We start from the raw sequence: 12,825 nt of genomic DNA, 5'->3' as shown, positions 1-12,825 counted from the left end.
TCGATATTACATAAAGGTAAAGGTAAAGGTAAAGGTAAAGGTAAAGGTAGGGTGAACAGGGGGGTCCCACAAGGCTCGGTGCTGGGCCCCCTGTTGTGGAACGTGGCGTACGATGCGGTACTAAGGACGCTGCTCTATGAGGATTGTCACGTGGTATGCTACGCGGACGACACGTTGCTCGTGGTGGTTCGCGACAGTTACGACGATGCGTGCGCTGTGGCACTTGAATGTCTCGAGCGCTTATTGATTAATATCCGTGCACTGGGCCTGAAGGTGTCTTGGCAGAAGTCGGAGGCGATATTCTTTGGTCACTGCCCCCGGGATGCCTATCTCGAGGTAGAGGAGGTCCGCATACGGTTCACGAACAGTATGAAATATCTGGGCGTCTATATTGACCGGAGGCTCAATTTTTGTAACCATTTCGCGTATGTCGCATCCAAGGTCACCCGGATCAGCGGAGCTCTCTGCGGGATCTTGCCTAACTTGCGAGGTCCTCTGGAGTGCAAGCGCCGACTGTATTATACCATAATTACCTCGATTATCTTGTACGCCGCCCCAATTTGGAGCGAGGAGCTTGCGTCATCTGGAAATCAGCAGCGTGTCCTCCAGCGCGCGATCCGTCTTATCGCGCTGAGGACAGTTATGGCGTACCGTAGCGTCTCTTACGAGGCCGCAACACTGCTGGCTAGAATCCCGCCGATACAACTGTACGCGGCGTGTCTTCGGCGTACGTACCTGAGGCTCAGGGTCATGAGAGAGTCTGGGACCTTCTACCCTGATGCGCCCGTGAAAGTACGACAGGAGGAGCAGCTTGTGCTTATGGAGCAATGGGAGGAACGCTTGAGGGATGTGCGGCTCCCTGGGAGGAGGACCAGGGACGCCATCTCTCCAAGTTTTGATTTCTGGATTAACAGACTTTCTGGATTCCTGACATTCAGGATCACCCAATTGCTGACGGGGCACGGCTGCTTTGCCACATTCTTGTACAGAATTAATAGAGAGGATTCTCCAATATGCCGCTATTGCAACCTTGCGGTAGATACGGCCGAGCACACCCTTGCGGCCTGCAATGCCTGGGGCTTGGAGCGCGGGGAATTGATATCTGTAATAGGACAAGATCTTTCCCTCGCTGCTGTCGTCGCGGCTATTTGCCGTTCCCGCGAAAAATGGAGGGCCTTTTCGGTCTTCGCAGAGCGCGTCATGCGCACCAAGGAGGACGATGAAAGGAGGAGGCAGCTCGGCTTGGAGGAGCCTGGGATTATTGTGGGACAGGTTCCCGAAGACCCGTAGGGTTTTTGCGTGCGTTGAACTGAGTTGTATGCGTGATGATATTATCGTATGCGTTGCGCCGGACTTTTGTGCGCGGCTATCGCGGCGATTTTGCGGGACCGCCCTCGGTGCTCTCCGGTGTTGTCGGGTGCCGGCCGGTTGTGGGCTGCTATCCTCCTGGGGTCCGGCGCATCGACTGGTGCGATGCTCCCGGATCTCTGGGGGGGTGGTGGCTCGGGGGTGGTCGGCGTCTGTCGATTTCCGGGCGCTTCCCGGGTGCGGTCATGATTTACATTATGTCTTTCTTGTTTATTCCCTGGTCTTTCTCCGCCATGGGTTGCGGTTCCCCGGGGGGGTGGGTCGGCCGTGGCTCGCTGCTCACCGCTGCTTGCGGGGCTCTGGCACCATTGCGGTGCAGTGGTGGCCATGGGCTCCGTTGAGGCTGCGTGTCGCGGTCGGTCGTCCTCCTGGGGTTCCGTGGCTCGGCGGGGGGGGATCGGGGGTTTTTAATGTCTCTGTGCCCTCCTCCCGGGCCCTCCCCACGGGGTGGGCCTGGGAGGGGGGCGCAGCCTTCCTATAGCCTGGTAAAACCTGGCTAATAATTGTGGACTCGTGCGACGAGTCCTTTTGTTGGTGGTGGGTATACGTATCCTTCGTGTTGACGAGCCCGAGAAATCGGACTCGTGTTTGTGTTGCGTGGATCCTCTCTATCGGATAGAGGGGACTCCTGTTCGTTGTCGTTCGTACATGTCCAGTGCGGTTCGTGTGCGTCTTATTGGCGGGGGGCCCCCTCTGGGGGAGATGGTCTCGCAGCCAATGAGGAAGCCCCTCGATGATATGGATGCCCGCATGCTATCATCATGAGGGGCATCCGAGGCGGTCGAAGGGTGACGCACACGCGCACTTCCTTCGACTAGGGAACCTATCTCCCCCGGGGGGATCCTGTCTCCCGCGGTGTGACCTCCCGTGTGTCTTGTGGTCTATGGATTATATGTCTCTGGGCGCTTCGGCGCACGGACCGTCCCGTCACGTGATGTCATACCTCTGGTCGTTCCGCGTGTCGTGACTATGGTCCTTTGTCTGTGTTTTTGGGAGAGGTTTTTTAGTGGGTGCAAGCCCCACATACCCTGACAGCCGGGGTCAGGGATGCGTCGAGGCATTTTTCCTTCTCCCACCGAAAAAAAAAAAAAAAAAAAAAAAAAAAAAAGGTAAAGGTAAAGGTAAAGGGTAAAGGGTAAAGGTAAAGATAAAGGTAAAGGTAAAGGTAAAGGTAAAGGTAAAGGTAAAGGTAAAGGTAAAGGGTAAAGGGTAAAGGGTAAAGGTAAAGGTAAAGGTAAAGGTAAAGGTAAAGGAAAAGGAAAAGGAAAAGGAAAAGGAAAAGGAAAAGGTAAAGGTAAAGGTAAAGGTAAAGGTAAAGGTAAAGGAAAAAGTAAAGGAAAAGGAAAAGGAAAAGGAAAAGCCCGATTTTAGTATCGAGTACACAAGGCTTTAAGCCTTTGGTGCATTACCAAAGGTAAAGGAAAAGGAAAAGGAAAAGGAAAAGGAAAGGAAAAGGTAAAGGTAAAGGTAAGGTAAAGGAAAGGAAAAGGAAAAGGAAAAGGTAAAGGTAAAGGTAAAGGTAAAGGTAAAGGTAAAGGAAAAGGAAAAGGAAAAGGAAAAGGAAAAGGAAAAGGAAAAGGAAAAGGTAAAGGTAAAGGTAAAGGTAAAGGTAAAGGTAAAGGTAAAGGTAAAGGGTAAAGGGTAAAGGTAAAGGTAAAGGTAAAGGTAAAGGTAAAGGTAAAGGTAAAGGTAAAGGTAAAGGTAAAGGTAAAGGTAAAGGAAAAGGAAAAGGAAAAGGAAAAGGAAAAGCCCGATTTCTAGTATCGAGTACACAAGGCTTTAAGCCTTTGGTGCATTACCAAAGGTAAAGGAAAAGGAAAAGGAAAAGGAAAAGGAAAAGGAAAAGGAAAAGGAAAAGGAAAAGGAAAAAGTAAAGGTAAAGGTAAAGGTAAAGGTAAAGGTAAAGGGTAAAGGGTAAAGGTAAAGATAAAGGTAAAGGTAAAGGTAAAGGTAAAGGGTAAAGGTAAAGGTAAAGGGTAAAGGTAAAGGTAAAGGTAAAGGTAAAGGTAAAGGAAAAGGAAAAGGAAAAGGAAAAGGAAAAGGAAAAGGTAAAGGTAAAGGTAAAGGTAAAAGTAAAGGAAAAGGAAAAGGAAAAGGAAAAGGAAAAGGAAAAGGAAAAGGAAAAGCCCGATTTCTAGTATCGTGTACACAACGGCTTAACAGAAAGGCTGCAGTAGAGGTAGAGGTAGAGGTAGAGGTAGAGGTAGAGGTAGAGGTAGAGAGGTAGAGGTAGAGAGGAAAAGGAAAAGGCAAAAAAAAGGAAAAGGAAAAGGAAAAGGAAAAGGAAAAGGAAATATGTCTTTACTAGCATAAATGAGTTTATCATAATACAATAACTCACATAACGGTAATGTATAATAAACGTGTATTATTTAAATAAATAATTTTGAAGAATATAAATATATTGGTATATATTGGTACATATTGGTCGCATATCTGCACAATGGTCTGCACAATTATACACAATTCTCGCTTTCAGGAAAGTAAAAAATACTGGTTGCAAAAATGTAAATTGCTATGCCATTTCTATTTGTATAACAAAAATATTAAATTAAATATAAAAATAGAAATATACTGCGTTTTTACGCGAGCGTTACTTCGGTAGTAACTTACGATAATTCACTCGTTTACGCGGAGTGAATTATCGTAGGTACGTTATTATGGTGTATCGTTACATTATTTATTTTTATTTAATATTTAATATTTTAATATTTTTATTCATTTTAGTATTACAAATTGTATGTACATATACATATAACATTGCCAGTGTGTGGACTGCGTGGTAAAACGAAATGCGGACACCCGAGTTATGGTACGGATCGAGCGGGAGGAAGAAGGACAGAATATCATATGTCTGCCTTCTTTTATTCAGCCGAAGGCAATCGAAGCACTGAGCGCACACGGACGTGGTTCATGTTTTGTGTGAGTATCCCCTCCATCTCCATGACGACCGGGCCGCGTCTCATTTTCTGGCGGCACTGATATTAATGTCTTCAGTTACTAATGACTTATGACGTAAATTTATGTACCTGAAATAGTCACTTCCAGCTAACCTTCGACTAAAGGCAAAAGTTTAATAAAAAGATAATAAAAGATAAAAAGTTAATAAAAAGAAGTCACTTCCAGATCGAATGTAATACAACTTTTTGTTCTTTTGTCTTTCCTCTTTCTTTCATTTAATTATTATATTATATTATTATACTTATTTCGTTTTAAATGCAAAAAATATCAATGTAGAACGAATCTATCTAGTCATTTCACGATAAATAAAAATTTCACATGTATGCTAAATGGTTTACAATGTATGTGTATATTACGCAATATACTCAAAATATAATGCATAATACTACAAGTTCGATCAGAAATGCATTTTCTTTTAGAATTTTTTATTTGAAAAAAAAATCTGAATTTTCTCATTAATGAACCTTTATTATACAATGTAAGCCTCACTAATTTTCTTCATAAGTTATAAAAGATATGTATAATTATGAAATTGATAAATTATTATTTGGATTTATTAAGCATTCAAGTAGCTACTTTTGCAACATTCCTTGATATCTTCATAAGATATATTATATAATAAAAAAAATTATGGAAACATACATAGAAATATTTCTATCGCAACATACAAAAATTTAACTAAAAGCAACGTATCACAACAGTTTTTTCAATTTAAAAACGAAATTGCTAAGTTCAAGGAATAAAAGTACCTTTTAATATTAACAGTACACACATAAAAGATGAAAAAAAAAGGAAATATCAAGATAGCCTTGCTTTAAACTTTGATACGATCCGCTAGGGAGCAGGATAGACCAGTGTTATCTGGTTCAACATTGATCTCCTTTACTTTTCCATCTTCAATAACCATAGAATAACGTTTGCTGCGTTTGCCTCCTAAGGCCGGTAAATCCATACCAAGATCAATGGCATCTGTAAACTCCGCTTTAGGATCAGCTAACATTCGTACCTAAGAATAGAAATAACCCTTTTAGAAAATAACTCAATTACAAAAGACTAAGGAAATTTAAATTGTAATATAATAATTATTTTTTTAGTTTTTTTTTATTTGATAGGTGCAATAATCAAATGAGCATACTTTCCCTGCTGCACCATGTTCTTTTCCCCAGGCTGCCATAACAAATGGATCATTAACACTGATACAGAAAATCTCTGAAATTCCCTTATTCTTCAGTTCACCCGCCTTTTGAACATAACCAGGCAAATGAGTCTGAAAATCAATATTAATAACTGAATTACCTACACACATATTGTCACAAATATTGATGTAATCTATCATTCAAAAAATTTATCCTATTACATTCTATACATCTACATATACAATATAATTGCATAAATTTGCTAAAAAATAAAAATTTTACATAATTTTGTTATAACTGAAAAGTTTAAATAAAGAAAATTTAAATAAAAGATATTGCATTAATAGAAAAATTAAAATTAGATCCAAAGCTATATATCCAAAGTAAAAGAAAGGTTTCTAATTTTATTTTATTAAGATGTATGGAAGTGTTAGATTTATAAAAAATTTAGGCAACTATTAAGAAATTAGTTTTCTTTCTTTACCTTTGAACAACCGGGCGTAAATGCACCTGGCACACCAAACACTATGATGCTCTTGGACCGAGCTGCAGCCTCTGCTAGATTCACCTTGTCTGCCGGCGTGTTCTCAAAAAGATCCACGCTGGGTAATTTGTCACCAACCTTGAAAGTTATTCATAATTGATCTTTTGTCTTTAAATAAGGGACATTATTCCTATAAAGGGAAATCATTCATCATATTTGACAAGACATCTATTCGCGTGAATATGAGAAACTCGACCAGCGATTAGCAATCACTTTGGAAATAAATTAAATATATATGTTACATACATATGTCAAAAACATAAATTACATGTTACATTGTCTGCCTTAGCACAAGTTTGCCTTAATCACAATTAATTCTATCTTTTTCTATTTAAATTATATAATGTTTATCACGATGCAATAGGTAAGCAATACAAGTAACTGTAAAACTACCCAAACATTGTCATTGTAGTGTCTAGAATCTATTGCATTCTGGTCTTATCAGCTTTGGGCTGCGTTCCGATATTCGCTGCAAGTACTGAAAATCTATAGTTTACGTGACGTACATTATAGTTTTTCAGTACTGACAGTGAATATCGGAACGCAGCCTTGATCAGCGATTATAAGTACATATATCTAGACTTATATTGCGCGTCATTCCATGTTCATGATGCATCACAAGGAGAAATCTCTCAAAGGAGGGAAAGATAATCAATGGAATCGCTACCAAGATAACCAGATCAAAGAATACTCACGGCAATAACCATTTTTCGTGATGATACGTGAAAGCTTCGTGGGAAACAACTGAACGTCGACCACCGTCCGTTGGCGAAAACAACACGGCTTAGCAGCTGACTCATGTAGTATGTACGGGTGCAACGAGTGCAAAATGCAAATACCAATTTGTGCGCTACGGGATATACGGGGTCGCGAGCGAAACTAGCGATTCGTTGTGAACGTTCACAGATGAGCGGCCGGCAGGGGCGGCAGGGCCGGCACGTTATTGCACGCTCTATTGCATGATCCTATTATGTAATTCCGTAATAGCGGCTTTATTCATCGTGCGTTTCGCTAACTTCAAAACAAATCGAATCAAATCCCTCTAGAAATGATTAAGCGTAATTAAGCCCACGTAAACTTGTACATGCAGAAGATATAGTCTCGATATCAATCTTTCTGGTGCATTAATGTAATGAGCGCCATTGAAAAACATTCGTTATGTATGGAGTTAATGGAGTATCGCTCCAAGATTGTTATAATTAGAGAAATTGTCTTTAATTATAGTAAAAAAATGTGTTTGAAAAGAGACATATATACATTCACGCGATATATCGCGCATTTTCATGAAATTGTGCTTATCATTCATGTTATCAACAAGATTATAGCGTTAAAAAATTTCAAATATCGATCAGTGTTCTAATAAATTTTTTTTGTAATTTTCGCCGACTATTAAATTGGTCCATGTCTATTTCTACCAATATAGAATAACTTAAATTTAAACCCGGTTTAATTCACTTTTTATCTTTTTCTATTCTTAGAACTAGAAAAAGATAAGAAGTAAAATTAAACCGAGATTAAAATTAATCTGCCTTGATAGAAATGGGCATTAGAAAAAGGTAATTACATGTCTTTTATTTAAAATAACCTAGACAGCACACATGTCCAAAAGCGGGACATAAGACGTCTAAAAGACATCTTTTAGATGTCTTACGAAAAGATGGCTAAAAAGATGTCTTATGTCCCGATTTTGGACATTGTGCTGTCTGAGAAGTGTGAAAGTGAAAGAAGAGAAAAAATGAGAGAGGGAGAGAGGGCTATTAGATATTTAACATATAATAAAAATATATAAAATAAGTTTTAATATTTATCGATACATATGTAAGATATAAATATTCTCGATTGTAATTGGTTGAGAATCAGTTTAATATTTATATCTTATATGTATATCGATAAATATTAACTTATTTTATATTATATGTTAAATATCTAATAGCCCTTTCTTTCTCTCTCACTTTTTTCTTTCCGACACTTGCCGACACTGCAAACTGCAATTTGCAGATGTAGCACGGACGCGCACCAAAATGATGTTTTATCGGCAGTGTCGGAAAATGAACGTGGCTACGTAGTACCAATTTCGAAAATGGATGTGTACTGGCGATAGTGTACAGGAGGTCGATTCTGTATTTTGAGACGAGGTGAAAATTACAAAAGTGAACAGATTTACTAGATTTCGACAAATAAAATTGTAGATTTTCTAGCGAATTTCCTCACTTTTGTAATTTTCACCTCGTCCCAAGATACAGAATCGACCCCCAGAGGCTTTCGATGGTCCGACGAAAAAGGCCGGGATTGGCCGGGATGGCCTCTCTCGGGCTTCTCTCTGCTGTTGATAACGTTGATAACGTTTCTCCCGCAGCGTTGGCGGAGGAGCGCCGCGCGCGCGCGCGGGACGACAGATGGCAGAATGTCTCCAAATGTCTCTGGTAACGTTGCACGTGTTACGTTGCCACGGCTTGGCGAGGCTCGCTCTCGCTATTCCGTCGCGATTCGTAACAACCAGTAGACCGGCGTTGACGAAGCTCGCTGCTTTCGCGAAACCTTGCCGAGACATGTCGTACACAACCGTCGAGAGGGGTGCGCTCAATAGCACGGACTACAGAGTATTTTTAAGTGAGTATATTCGACGTGATATACGTGACGTAGATACGACAATTGAGTAAGCCGCGGAAGTCGGCACTCGAGGCCGAGAGGAGGCCGTGAACTTCGTTAAGGTCGCGAGGTCACGGATGTACATTCGCGCGCGGCATGCCATTAAACGTTTCCGACGTTATCATTAATTGCGTTGACTCGCTCGAATTTTCTCGAACGACACGGCATCGCGGCACCGCGAGCGAGGTCTTCGCGCGCACCGTCTTGACGGTGAATAATTCAGAGGAGCCTCCGATCGATCGCGCGCCGTTTTCTAACGGTCGGATTTCGATCCCGGGCTTCAAGTTCGTTACCGCCGTTACTTGCGACGCATTTCGCGGATGAAATAACGACGTTTCGAATGGCAAACGTCCACGATTGTTTTTTCACACGGTCCCCACATCGATCTGATTCGTTACGACCGTGTGACATTTAGGCTGTTGAGTGAAAGTATAATATTTGTTAGACATCATGGAATGAGGAAGTTAGGAATGAGTTCTGATTATGCTTCAGACATATGTTCTTATGCATACAAATTTTTCTTCAGTCTTATATCGTTTTCTTCATATCAGAGATTTTTCTGAGACAATGTTGCACGTGGAATAACTGTTATTCTGAATTAGCATATGGAATAACTATTCTGAATAATTAATATTTTATATGTATTTCTTTCACAATACTTTAAAATTTTTTTTTCTTACTTGTAGAAAATGAGTCGGGTGTCCCAATCTCGCCTATGCATGACATTCCGCTCTATGCCAACGAAGAAAACAAGACCATGCACATGATTGTCGAAATACCAAGATGGACAAACGCCAAAATGGAGATATGTCTTAAAGAGCCTTTGAATCCCATTAAGCAGGATGTCAAGAAAGACAAATTGAGATTTGTCGCTAATTGTTTCCCTCACCATGGTTACATATGGAATTATGGAGCTTTGCCACAAGTAGGAATTCTAGCAACAATACTCAATTGTTATTTAATTGCATATTTTGATAGCATTTTCGATTCTTGTTTCTATCACAGTGGAATAATATTTATTCACTATAAATTCCTTACATTATATGTGGAATGACAGGAACAGTGGGCCTATTCTGTAATAACTCTTAACGACAGTTTCGTTATCGTTATATTGTCGTTGCGCAGCTTTTTTACCATATATAATATATGCGCAACGCAAATATAACGATAACGAAACTGTCGTTAAAGCCCCTTGCACAATAGACGATAGCGAAAGCGATAGCGACAGCGACAAAGTTGCCGACAAAGGTATAGCTTTGTCGGCAACTTTATCGCTGTCGCTATCGCTATCGCTATCGCCTATTGTGCAAGGGGCTTAAGAGTTACAGAATAGGCCCACAGGAGTCTAAATTTTTTGCTCAAGAAGCAACTGTTCTACTACTGAGCTATTATACATATATATATATATAGAGTCCTTTTTTGTTTTCAGTTTCTTTAAAACTACACAAAATATTACACACACACACAAACACAATTTTTTGTAGCCTTAAAGAAACTGAAAACAAAAAAGGACTTTTTTGAACGAAATGAAGAAAAAAAGCTAGTTTAAAACTTAAATTTAAAAAATATTGCATTTATAACACTTGCCTATGACTACGGTCAACGTGACGCTACAAATGCTTTGGAGCGTTCTCCTTCTTTCTTGAAAGAAAAGAGAAGAGGAATGCTTCGAAGCATTTGTAGCGTCACGTTGACCGTAGCCTATATCAGAGACGCGATAGCATTTTTCGTCAAGTATATTTTTTATAAAATACATTCTTTTAATCATTACTTGATCAAATATCATAGATAAACTATCACTCTTTTCTTAATAATACGTGTGATTCAATGATGATCTCATTGATTTATCATCTTTTCCTAATAATAATACGTGTGATTCAATGACGGTCTTATTGATTTGAGCAATTATACATTGAACTGACACTAAGTGGATATCTATATATAATCCTTATCTCATGTTCATATATCTTGCACATATATAAGCTTGTAATTCAAGGCGCACACTTATATTTGTCACTTATTATTTTCCATTACTCTTGAAATGTTATTTCGTTTCCTGGTTTCTTAACAGAAAAGATATATTTTTTATCTCTTATTAAAAGCTGTTTAATATAGAGGAAAGTGCCCTATTATGAGATAGAATCTTAATATGAGATGGCGGGGTTTTTTCATGGTGAGATCAACAGATGGGGCCTATATAGGGCCTTTTAGCTTGACATATATCTCATATTAGGATCCTGTCTCATAATAGGGCACTTTTCTCTAATACTATATAATTTGTTATTTTTTGTACTTGTTATTATAATAAAGATAACCGTACTAAATAATATATTTAATTAACAGACGTGGGAAAATCCTGATGTTTTGGATGAAGCAACAGGCTGCAAAGGTGACAATGATCCTATTGATGTTCTTGAAATAGGATACAAGGTGAGGAATAATTGCAGTGACATATTTCACAAAAATAGTTTTATTTGTCATGTACTAATTATTGATACAAATATATTTGCATTGATATAGGTTGCCAAACGAGGCGAGGTATTAAAAGTGAAAGTTCTTGGAACTGTAGCACTTATTGATGAAGGTTAGATAATTAAAGTTATTTATTAATTAAAACTATTGCACAGATATATTTCCCAAAATATATATTAGGATAAGTTATATGCACAGAAAAAATACTATAGTATCTAAATTTCATTATGAACAATTTTTATTTTAGGCGAAACTGATTGGAAAATTATTGTAATTGATGTTAATGATCCTTTGGCAGATCAAATGAACGGTAATTAAATTTTAATTCACATTTATTAAGATTATGCTTATGCAGTACTTAATATGCAATACTTAATATAATACATTCTTTTCGACTAAAATTCTTGAACATGCAGAAAGTTCAAATAGGAGGTTTTTTATTCGTATCGCTAACTTGATAAATATTATTGCAGATATAAGCGATATGGAGACACATTTCCCAGGCTTATTGAAAGCTACAATTGAATGGTTTAAGATATATAAAATTCCGGATGGAAAACCAGAAAATCAATTTGCATTTAATGGGGAAGCAAAAACACGAGACTTTGCACTGCACATTATTGATGAAGTGCATCAACATTGGCAAAATTTAATCAAACAGGAAGGTTCATCTGGTGAAATAGACTGGTACGTAAAAATTAGTTTTCAAATTGTCATAGATAAAGCAATTGAGATGGTATTTTATGTATTATTTTTACAGTTCTAATGTAACAGTGGAGGGGAGTCCTTTCAAGATTACCACAGAAGTTGCAGCGGAGATTTTAGAAAAGGCGCCTGAGCCAGTAGAACCTCAAGCCGTCGAACCAATAGGTAAATAAGTATAACAATAAAGATAAATATAAATTTTCTTTTTTATATGAATTGGAATTCTCATTAGTTTTTTAAAAATTCTTTTTCACATGTAATAGTACTTGTAATGTTCTAATTCACTTTCAGTTGACAAATATTACTTCATGCATCCCAAATTGTAATAGTTATGATGGGACCTAAAAATTGTATTTACTTTTCGAATATTTGAATCATGTATATGAAGACTTTATTGATGCTGAATGTATGTGAATTAAAACCCTTGTTCATTAAATTGTTATTATAATGTATGATTTCAGTCGATAAATGGCATTACGTACATCTTAAATGAAGATAAAAAAAGGATATCTTCGTTCAGTCAACTATATCGAAGTCAGCTTCTTCGTTCGCTCATATTCAACATGGAGTTCTTTCTCATTTATCATCCTTTATGTTTTTCACTAATACATTTTTTTCATTGCATTCGAATAATTATAAATAGCATTTAAACAATTCAATATATATGCGGCGCTACTGCTTGTTGTTATTAAAATCTCATTCTTTTTTAATAGGTACACAAATTATGTTAAATTAAGTGACATAGGATAAACTGTTTATACAAATAGCACTTTTTCGAATATGCTCCGCATATATATTATCCAATGATGTTACATCGATAACGGCACGTTTCGATGTACCATGAAAGAGACATAATCTCATTTATGGGTTGTGATATAGCTGTACAGGTTTAAGCAGATGGGTTCCTTAGTAAAAAAAAAAACGCGGTTAAGTTCTCTCTTCAGTATTTTTCCTAATATGGAGATAACAATAAACAAATTGGCCTGGGTA

General features: G+C 38.4%; 2 protein-coding genes and 1 long non-coding RNA gene across 4 annotated transcripts; 2 read left to right on the top strand and 1 right to left on the bottom strand.

The window, feature by feature from the left end:
• The first annotated feature begins 2,031 nt into the window (after positions 1-2,031).
• On the top strand, positions 2,032-3,768 carry LOC139770189 (uncharacterized). Its single transcript, XR_011717679.1, has 3 exons — positions 2,032-2,782; positions 2,900-3,288; positions 3,344-3,768. It is a non-coding gene; the product is annotated as an uncharacterized lncRNA (long non-coding RNA).
• Positions 3,769-4,865: 1,097 nt separating this feature from the next.
• Prx5 (Peroxiredoxin 5) lies at positions 4,866-6,912 on the bottom strand. The gene is made up of 4 exons (XM_071701963.1): positions 6,705-6,912; positions 5,950-6,087; positions 5,465-5,596; positions 4,866-5,335 (listed from the first exon to the last, which is right to left on the bottom strand). The coding sequence occupies exons 1-4, from the start codon at positions 6,807-6,809 to the stop codon at positions 5,144-5,146; spliced, it is 567 nt and encodes a 188-aa protein (XP_071558064.1). The 5' UTR covers positions 6,810-6,912; the 3' UTR covers positions 4,866-5,143.
• A 1,490-nt stretch (positions 6,913-8,402) lies between these two features.
• Nurf-38 (Inorganic pyrophosphatase Nurf-38) lies at positions 8,403-12,825 on the top strand. 2 transcript variants are annotated; one of them, XM_071701960.1, is made up of 8 exons: positions 8,403-8,619; positions 9,345-9,583; positions 11,002-11,088; positions 11,179-11,242; positions 11,378-11,440; positions 11,604-11,817; positions 11,891-12,000; positions 12,127-12,287. In XM_071701960.1, exons 1-8 carry the CDS (start codon positions 8,406-8,408, stop codon positions 12,159-12,161), a joined length of 1,026 nt encoding a protein of 341 aa, XP_071558061.1. In that variant the 5' UTR covers positions 8,403-8,405; the 3' UTR covers positions 12,162-12,287. The 2 variants fall into 2 exon arrangements, with proteins under 2 accessions (XP_071558061.1, XP_071558062.1); XM_071701961.1 differs by lacking the exon at positions 12,127-12,287 and adding an exon at positions 12,297-12,825 and having other exon boundaries at positions 8,406-8,619.

This window comes from Temnothorax nylanderi, unplaced genomic scaffold (genome assembly GCF_030848795.1).
Source record: "Temnothorax nylanderi isolate EJ_2023f unplaced genomic scaffold, tnyl_v1.0 TNYL_tig0027_pilon, whole genome shotgun sequence".
Lineage (NCBI taxonomy): Eukaryota > Metazoa > Arthropoda > Insecta > Hymenoptera > Formicidae > Temnothorax > Temnothorax nylanderi.
This window is presented reverse-complemented; position numbering and strand designations above follow the sequence as displayed.

What these genes read in the sequence shown, in the direction of transcription:
- Prx5 (XM_071701963.1), bottom strand. Translation starts at nt 6,809, where the DNA reads ATGAGTCAGCTGCTAAGCCGTGTTGTTTTCGCCAACGGACGGTGGTCG. An exon ending in CACGAAAAATGGTTATTGCC is followed by an intron (nt 6,088 to 6,704) that starts GTGAGTATTCTT and finishes ATAACTTTCAAG; the next exon opens with GTTGGTGACAAATTACCCAG. An exon ending in TTACGCCCGGTTGTTCAAAG is followed by an intron (nt 5,597 to 5,949) that starts GTAAAGAAAGAA and finishes ATTGATTTTCAG; the next exon opens with ACTCATTTGCCTGGTTATGT.
- Nurf-38 (XM_071701960.1), top strand. Translation starts at nt 8,406, where the DNA reads ATGGCAGAATGTCTCCAAATGTCTCTGGTAACGTTGCACGTGTTACGT. An exon ending in GGACTACAGAGTATTTTTAA is followed by an intron (nt 8,620 to 9,344) that starts GTGAGTATATTC and finishes TCTTACTTGTAG; the next exon opens with AAAATGAGTCGGGTGTCCCA. An exon ending in TTCTTGAAATAGGATACAAG is followed by an intron (nt 11,089 to 11,178) that starts GTGAGGAATAAT and finishes GCATTGATATAG; the next exon opens with GTTGCCAAACGAGGCGAGGT.